Raw genomic sequence first — 10,080 nt, forward strand, 5'->3', positions numbered from 1 at the left:
AGCAATAACCACCAACTTAATTCAATATCGCTCCCTGTTAAATAGCGCTCCAAGCTACTAAACACATATATGTTTATAGGCTATTTCTAAATTAATATATGTTTGCATCCAAGCATATTATATTTACAAACATTTTATGTCCCAAACATAATATGTTCTAACATATTAACATATATGTCCCAAACATGTTATGCTAGTTTATGAACATTATATGCTTGCACTCAAAAATATTTTGTTTAAAAATTTGTGTTCCAAACATATAATGTTTATAGCCAAACATATGAAAAACAGTCTTTTTCATCCGTGTAGTGGTGAGTTAAAAAAATTGATAAGCGATGGCAACACTATACCAGTTTTCGCCAAGGAGTTAGAATAAGTTTTAATTTAGCGACACGCCGCTAGCCGTCACGGTGTTCCGTCGCGGATTTTGGGCTTCCCATAAGAAATACACGTAAATAAGTGTTCGCCTACCGCCTATCGCTATGGTTATATTTACACACTTAAGCGTATCGTACATGCAACACAGGGGCCAAATCACCGCATTCGTCATCGAGTTCTGTTTCGTATAGAGAAACATTTCGATCGCATTAAATTTTTGGATCACCGCATTCGATCGTAATTTATTTTGTCTACTACTTTTTTTTACATTGCTGTAAACATATGGTAATAAGAAATTGAAAGAGAGTAGAATTTCAAAATAATGTTTTGTTATCAAATTACGTTATTTCTGAGATATTTATAGTGTTTTTGTGTGTTAAAATATATGTGTAAAAATATATTATGAATCCAAGAGTTTTTTTCCTCGTTTTCGGATTCAGACGATGAGTACAAAGTGGCATTAATAAGGAAAAATATTCGTGACAAAGGCAATCCTTTAGCATTGCCTGAAGTAGAGTAAGAATAAATTGTGTTTTTAACATCCATAGATTTAAAAGACGTTTTCATATGTCAAAAGAAGCTTTTAAATATGTTCTTGAAAAAATAAGTTTTTTTTTGAAGCGGCTACTGAGCATTCCTTTCTTTGATCCGATTCCCTAAATGCAAGTAATATTATATTTTCTTAAATGTATTTTGCCAAAATGGAATAATAATTACATTTTCACCAACTTTTTTCTTTTTGTTTACCTTTTTTCTGCTCAAAAATCACTACATACTTCGTTTTCGATAGCATGCTACCTATCGTGTTCAACTTCGAGTAGAAACAGTTCGATAACGACTGCGGTGATCCGCGTAAACTACATTACGAAGACGAAGTACTCGATTTCGACTGCGGTGATTTGGCCCCAGGTTCGAGTCACGGTAGCGGAAATATTTTTTTTAATTTTGTTTATAAATTCGTAACTATTACGTTTTCAGATCATGAACGCTGGTTGTTGTTTCGACAACGTATAGTGTCATTTTTACGTTGTCAGATTGACCCCATCTGTTCTCAGTTTGACAACACATGTGTGTTGATTCACTTCCATGAACATATGAAGTATAAAGATTTACAAAATTTGTGTTCACCACAAAATAGGTCAGAATTTCTTAAAATTTGTAAATTTGACAAATTTTTCCTTCTAACTACGTTTTTTTTAACAAGTGAAAAAAATAGGAATGTCTAACAAATTTTCTTACATTTGTCGAAAAACACTTGCTTATGTTTGTGAAATCGGCGTTTGTTGTAGAGTTTAGGTAAAATTTTCTCAAATTAATCTAAATTCAAATTAAGATTTCTTGCTGAAAAGGATGGCACATTATTTTGAGAACTACACTGTGTCCGCACTTTTTTCTGGCCAGCGATAGGTCGTTGTCTTACTACGATTTTTGCAGTTAACTGTTTGATCATTATGTGAAAAGACAATAGATGCAACATGACATTAGGGAAACCCGTACGTGTCGCACTATGATATATACAAAGACGACATTCACTAAATATTTTCGAAATTCATCTCCCCGATTGCTTATGTACTATACATATATAACTATAGGTGTAACTACCATCGTATACATCCAATTCGTAATTCTTTGTTTTAGTTTCCGAAACTGCATCCTTGCTCACTAAAAGTAGAAAAAGAAAATCCATGGATGCGCTTCAAATTGCTTCCGAACCAATCGCATTCTTCAGATCTAGCCCTCAGCGGGTATTCTTCATGGACCTCTAGTAGTGGTCTTTATCGAAAGAAGAAGTGATCACCGATACTGAGATAGTTTCATTCAAAATATAATAATTTACAATTTAATAATCGGATATCCCATTAAAAACTTCATGGATTTCTGGCTGTGAAAAAAAACATAAATATACATATGTTATATAAAAATGTTCTTCTTGGAAACGAAAGTAGTGTGAAATATATAGAAAAATTTTCTTTTTGGGACCGAAAGTAGTCTGAAAACTCAGAAAATTTTTATGTGAAATAAAAATTAATATATACGCCCGAAAGTTCGGCCAGGCTGAATCCTTTGTACTCTTCACCATGGGTTGCGTAGAAAGTTCTACTAAAAACAGACATCCATAAACAAATTACTGGATAAAATTCGGAACAAAGATAAGACTGGAGCGATTTAGACCAAACTACCCAGGGGTAGAGGTGAAATAGTAAAAACACTAACGGTGGCACTATACTAAAAGAAGACCTTTCTTTTCTGAGGAACGAAATTTTAGACAAGCAAAGTTTTCTTTTGAGGTTAAAAAAATTTCTTTCAAAGTAAATTAAAAATTGTTGGAGACAATCGTTGAAACGATTATCATAACTTCGGATTCATTTGCTTTTAACCAAAAAAACTTCATACGAAAGGCGAATTTATTTTGTCTAAAATTTTGTTCCGGAGCAAAGTATTTTTTCTTTGGGTGTAATACTATAAGAGCCTTGGAATATAGTTGTCCATTCCGCGAAAAGAAATCTGTCTTCGAAAAACCCTGAATGACAGGGTAGATTCTTAACGTTGGCAAAGGTCCGAAGACTTTACAATAGGGCTCGTCGGACGATGTATACTGGGATGCTTATCACAGCAGGCTGAGAGAATACAATAAAATTGCAAGGTGTCCTGTGATTTCGTTATCGAGACTTAGAGAATGAAGAAATTAACTTCTAAAACCCATAGCCCAACCGAAACTATGGTAAACGATGTGGGGAATAGAATGGAGTCAATAGAAGATATGATACTCTTAATAGACATTCACTTCTCCGATGGGTATCAGACCGGTAGGAGCTAAAAAATTAATGTTTAGGGTTTAAAAATAATGTACTTTTAAATGTTAACGTTAGAAAACTACTGGATTCAATGGAAAAATATTAAGTTTTACACTAGGTTTGTTACTATATAATTTCAGGTTATTAAATTAAATAATAAAGATGTATATGCCTAAACTTGGCGTTAAATTAGCAATTTTATAATGAAAATATAAAAACCGAAAGCCGGTTGTTGGGGCCTTGATAACACCGGTTCTACCGGTCCACCGAAAATGGGATTTTCACGAAATCCGACATTCGGTGTAAGAAGATAAACCAGTCCATCGGCTTTGATAACTCTACCGGGCCTAAGATCCTATTCCGATTACCGGACAACTGCACAATCCTGCAGGCAGAAATGAGTGTCATAATGGAATGTGTGAAATGGCTCGGAAATAACACTAGGACACAAAACGTTAACATTTGCACAGATTGCCAGTGGACAATGCAAGGAAGGATGTCTGCTGTCATTACGGTTCGATCACGTACCGTATTTGAATGCAAAAGCATGACCAACGAGTACTCGGAACGGCGACGAAAATACTAGGTTAGCCATATGACAATGTCGCATTTTAGATCGTAGGTCAGGTTATATATTGTTACAAACGTTGCCGTAAAATGAAAAACGATGTTATGTTTTCGATTTAAATCCAAAAACTCATCTGCCTTTTATTTTGTTCAATCTAGAACAACTCCCAAGCAAAGGCTACTATGTCTAAAAAATACTTAAATCTAGCATAATGCAATTATCTAAAAAGTCATGACTACTACGATTAGAAATCGTGCAAAGTATTGTTCCAACATTCTCCTTTCTTAATCTTGAATTCTTTGTCGGATTTGTATGCAATGTTTACGGAACAATATGCGTCAATCAATACATTGTATATGACAGAACCAACTCTTTCAATTATCTGGCCTTTGCACCACTTTACTTTGCCGTTCCTAAACATTTGCGCAAACACCAAATCGCTTTTTTGAAACTCTCTCTTACGTGCACCATGTTTCTTATTGAAAATTGATTCCATAGCTTCATTTCTGTTTGCAAATGTGTGAATATTTTTCTTAACTGGTTTTAGCAACCTTAAATTTCTTCCGATAAACCATTCAGCTGGACTTTTGCTCTCAGGAGCGTTATGTCCTTCTTTGAATATTCATTGTCCATAAAGCATATGACAACTCCTCCTTACCATCCTCAGTCAAACGGACCGAACGATTTGTTGATACGGTTAAAAGAGTAGTGCAGAAAGCATACAATGAATATTCAAAGAGCGACAAACTTCATCTAAGTACGTTTTTGGCAGCTTATCGATCAACACCTAATCAAAACGCTCCTGAGAGCAAAAGTCCAGCTGAATGGTTTATCGGAAGAAAAATTTCTTCTGCCATTATTTTTGGTATCATAAGTCATCCATCGTTGTGACCTATTCCATTACAAAGTTTGCATTTGTGATCCGAAAATGGGCAATTTTTAACGAAATACAAAAAAATTCGTACTTTTAATGAAGAAACTTCGTACTTTTTATGAATAACTTTCGTACTTTGTATGAAAAAATTTCGTTCTTTTTATGAAAATGTTTCGTACTTTTTACGAAAACCTTTCGTAGTTTTTATGAAAAATTTTCGTACTTTTTATGAAAAAATTTCGTTCTTTTTATGAAAATGTTTCGTACTTTTTATGAAAAAACTTTCGTACCTTTTTTTTCAAAATGTTCGAACTTTTAGAAAAAAAAAATTATAGTCGAATGTGCATTTGGTTGTAGTGTGAAAAATGTATCACTACTTTACATCTTAAGGCTTTTAATAATTTTTAGTTTTATTGCTTCACTTTTATTCATAGCACGTTATCACCCAAGTGGCATAGACATGCATAAAAAAATAGAATAAAGGAATACACCCAAGCACATTATCAGAGGAATTTTATGTCGCGAACGGAAATTTTACAACTTCAATGAAACATCTTCGTTATTTTAAAGAACATGTTTCGTATTTTTTATGAAGAAATTTTAATGCAGAATGTTCCGTAAAATAATCGTGAATACTTCTTCACAAAAGTCATGAAATTTGAAGTGTCGTTAAAAGTACGAACTTTTTACGAAGAAAAGATAGTGTAGAATATTTCGTAGACGTTTCGTATTTTCGTAAAATGTTCTTCGTAAAATTTACGAAAATGAATGAAAATTTCGTTGTTTTAATGAAGAATTCACGAAGAATAATTAATGAAGGATTCTTCGTAAAATTAACGAAGAGAATTCTTTCGGTGTATGTACTTTATTTACTTGAGTGTCGACCCTTGAAGGTAACTCTGTAGGTGGTTGAGCGCCTAGGTTAGGTTAGGTGGCAGCCCGATGTATCAGGCTCACTTAGACTATTCAGTCCATTGTGATACCACATTGGTGAACTTCACTCTTATCACTGAGTGCTGCCCGATTCCATGTTAAGCTCAATGACAAGGGACTTCCTTTTTATAGCCGAGTCCGAACGGCGTTCCACATTGCAGTGAAACCACTTAGAGAAGCTTTGAAACCCTCAGAAATGTCACCAGCATTACTGAGGTGGGATAATCCACCGCTGAAAAACTTTTTGGTGTTCGGTCGAAGCAGGAATCGAACCCACGACCTTGTGTATGCAAGGCGGGCATGCTAACCATTGCACCACGGTGGCTCCCGATTGAGCGCCTAGGTGAACATCTTCTTTGAGAGATTTATATCGTTGAGCTTCTTCAACTAGCTTATCCAGTGTCAGAGTATCAGGATCGTTCTCTATTAACGTCAGCCTCCACAGAGGACTTAAGAACAATGATAAAAATTAAGCATTTCAATTCATTTGCCCATGAACAAAATTTTCGCACTGTTTATTCACTCTTGACCCATAACTTACAAAATCCTCTAAGTCGCTTTTCTGGGTACTGAGACATTTATATCGAATGCTGAATAATGACTCCTTTTTGTCAAGCATAAATTTGAGTTGTTGGACAGGTTTATGGAAATCCAAATCTTTCGGTTTTTCTGACAATATGTAATCAGCATATTTTGTATAGTCCTTGTGATTTAATTTTCGAAGTAGCAGCCGAACTTTAGCATTATCATCCAAACTCTTAGCATCCTTGCTAAAACGGTCTTCGAAACATGCAGACCAACTTGAAAATGTTAAGTTATCTTCAGATAACGGTATTCTTGAATGTTCCTGGAAATAATATCCATCAATGCATCTTGATGCTGTGGAACTGACGTATCTGGAGAAATTTGTGTTTGTGAATTCAAATTTCTCGATAGCATTTCCATTAAATCCTGTTGGCGTTTTTCCGTATCTAGTTGTTGTGTCAACTGGGCTAGAATATTTTCTAAAATAGCCATCGCGTAGACTCGATAGAATCCTCGTCGCCAATTGTTACAAAAAAAATCTAGAAACACTCCCAAGCAAAGGCTGCTATGTCTAAAAAATACTTAAATCTAGCATAATCCAATTATCCAGAAAGTCTTGACTACTACGAGTAGAAATCGTTCAAAGTATTGTTCCAACATATATTTTTGGATAATTTTAATACATACACTCAAATGTACGCCAGGAGTGGAAAAGTAGGATTAAGCTATATAAGAATATGGACCAATATTTCAAAAAGTCCAAAATATAAAAAAGTTGAAAAGTCGACGTTTGGATTCCGTTGTTAATCATTTCATTCCTTTCTGGTTTACTTCATAAAAAAAATTACTATGTACAACAATAAATTACTTTTTAATGTATTTTTCTTCGAAATTGGAAATTTGGTTTGGTGGAAGGAATTTTGTACAATTTTGAAAAAAATTTGGTACAAAATAAAATTTTGTTGTGGCAACGCTGTTTGTAACACCCCAGCAAAAAAATATGGAAGTCCTTCCAAAGGCACAACTTTAAAAGTACTTCCAGAAGATGCGCTCCTAATGATGTTCTTTATTTTAACTACCCAGGAAGTTCTTTTAATTTATTATACCCTCCACCATAGGATGGGGGTATATTAACTTTGTCATTCCGTTTGTAACACATCGAAATATTGCTCTAAGACCCCATAAAGTATATATATTCTGGGTCGTGGTGAAATTCTGAGTCGATCTAAGCATGTCCGTCCGTCCGTCCGTCTGTCCGTCTGTCCGTCTGTCCGGCTGTCCGTCCGTCTGTGGAAATCACGCTAACTTCCGAACGAAACTAGCTATCGGCTTGAAACTTGGCACAAGTAGTTGTTATTGATGTAGGTCGGATGGTATTGAAAATGGGCCATATCGGCCCACGTTTACGTATAGCCCCCATATAAACCGATCCCCAAATTTGGCTTGCGGAGCCTTCCGGAGCAGCAAAATTCATCCGATCCGGTTGAAATTTGGTACGTGGTCTAAGTATACGGTCTCTAACAACCATGCAAAAATTGGTCCATATCGGTCCATAATTATATATAGCCCCCATATAAACCGATCCCCAGATTTGACCTCCGGAGCCTCTTGGAGGGGCAAAATTCATCCGATCCGGTTGAAATTTGGTACCTGATGTTAGTATACGGTCTCTAACAAGCATGCAAAAATTGGTCCATATCGGTCCATAATTATATATAGCTCCCATATAAACCGATCCCCAGATTTGAACTCTGGAGCCTCTTGGATGAGCAAAATTCATCCGATCCAATTGAAATTTAGTACGTGGTGTTAGTATATGGTCTCTAACAACCATGCAAAAATTGGTCCATATCGGTCCATAATTATATATAGCTCCCATATAAACCGATCCCCAGATTTGACCTCCGGAGCCTCTTGGAGGAGCAAAAGTCATCCGATGCGGTTGAAATTTGGTACATTTCGTTAGTATATGGCCTCTAACAGCCATGTAAAAATTGTCAAATTTTATTACTATAGAAAGTTTTGTCAAAATTTCATTTCTATAGAAAGTTTTGTAAAAAGTTTATTTCTATAGCAATGTTTGTCAACATTTTATTTCCATAGAAAATTTTGTCAAAATTTTATTTCTATAGAAAATTTTGTAAAAAAATTATTTCTGTAGAAAATTTTGTCAACATTTTATTTCTATAGACAATTTTGTCAACATTTTATTTCTATAGAACATTTTGTCAACATTTTATTTCTATAGAAAATTTTGTCAACATTTTATTTCTATAGAAAATTTTGTCAAAATTTTATTGCTATAGAAAATTTTGTCAACATTTTACTTCCATAGAAAATTTTGTCAACATTTTATTTCTATAGAAAATTTTGTCAAGTTTTTATTTCTATAGAAAATTTTGTCAAAATTTTATTTCTATAGAAAATTTTGTCAAACTGAATTATATACGTATTTAATCGGCCTTTTTATACCCTCCATCATAGGATGGGGGTATATTAACTTTGTCATTCCGTTTGTAACACATCGAAATATTGCTCTAAGACCCCATAAAGTATATATATTCTGGGTCGTGGTGAAATTCTGAGTCGATCTAAGCATGTCCGTCCGTCCGTCCGTCCGTCCGTCCGTCCGTCCGTCCGTCCGTCTGTTGAAATCACGCTAACTTCCGAACGAAACAAGCTATCGACTTGAAACTTGGCACAAGTAGTTGTTATCGATGTAGGTCGGATGGTATTGAAAATGGGCCATATCGGTCCACTTTTACGTATAGCCCCCATATAAAGGGACCCTCAGATTTGGCTTGTGGAGCCTCTAACAGAAGCATATTTCATCCGATCCGGCTGAAATTTGGTACATGGTGTTGGTATATGGTCTCTACCAACCATGCAAAAATTGGGCCATATCGGTCCATAATTATATATAGCCCCCATATAAACCGATCCCCAGATTTGGCTTGCGGAGCCTAAAACAGAAGCAAATTTCATCCGATCCGGCTGAAATTTGGTACATGGTGTTGGTATATGGTCTCTAACAACCATGCAAAAATTGGTCCACATCGGTCCATAATTATATATAGCCCCCATATAAACCGATCCCCAGATTTGGCTTGCGGAGCTTCAAAGAGAAGAAAATTTCATCCGATCCGGCCGAAATTTGGTACATGATGTTGGTATATGGTCTCTAACAACAATGCAAAAATTGGTCCACATCGGTCCTCAATTATATATAGCCCCCATATAAACCGATCCCCAGATTTGGCTCGTGGAGCCTCTAAGAGAAACATATTTCATCCGATCCGGCTGAAATTTGGTACATGGTGTTGGTATATGGTCTCTACCAACCATGCAAAAATTGGGCCATATCGGTCCATAATTATATATAGCCCCCATATAAACCGATCCCCAGATTTGGCTTGCGGAGCCTAAAAAAGAAACAAATTTTATCCGATCCGGCTGAAATTTGGTACATGGTGTTGGTATGTGGTCTCTAACAACCATGCAAAAATTGATCCACATCGGTCCATAATTATATATAGCCCCCATATAAACCGATCCCCAGATTTGGCTTGCGGAGCTTCAAAGAGAAGAAAATTTCATCCGATCCGGCCGAAATTTGGTACATGATGTTGGTATATGGTCTCTAACAACAATGCAAAAATTGGTCCACATCGGTCCTCAATTATATATAGCCCCCATATAAACCGATCCCCAGATTTGGCTCGTGGAGCCTCTAAGAGAAACATATTTCATCCGATCCGGCTGAAATTTGGTACATGGTGTTGGTATATGGTCTCTAACAATCATACAAAAATTGGTCCACATCGGTCCATAATTATATATAACCCCCATATAAACCGATACCCAGATTTGGGTTCCGGAGCCTCAAAGAGAAGCAAATTTCATCCGATCCGGCTGAAATTTGGTACAAGATGTTGGTATATGGTCTCTAACAACCATGCAAAAATTGGTCCACATCGGTTCATAATTATATATAGCCCCAATATAAA

The 10,080-nt window shown here is 35.6% G+C and overlaps 1 protein-coding gene across 1 annotated transcript; it reads right to left on the bottom strand.

The window, feature by feature from the left end:
* Positions 1–3,985: 3,985 nt before the first annotated feature.
* Positions 3,986–6,565, bottom strand: LOC142230860 (uncharacterized). Its single transcript, XM_075301483.1, has 4 exons — positions 6,437–6,565; positions 6,061–6,395; positions 5,863–5,997; positions 3,986–4,247 (listed from the first exon to the last, which is right to left on the bottom strand). The coding sequence occupies exons 1-4, from the start codon at positions 6,563–6,565 to the stop codon at positions 3,986–3,988; spliced, it is 861 nt and encodes a 286-aa protein (XP_075157598.1).
* Between the last annotated feature and the right edge of the window lie 3,515 nt (positions 6,566–10,080).

Source organism: Haematobia irritans, chromosome 3, assembly GCF_050003625.1.
Source record: "Haematobia irritans isolate KBUSLIRL chromosome 3, ASM5000362v1, whole genome shotgun sequence".
Taxonomy (NCBI): Eukaryota; Metazoa; Arthropoda; class Insecta; order Diptera; family Muscidae; genus Haematobia; species Haematobia irritans.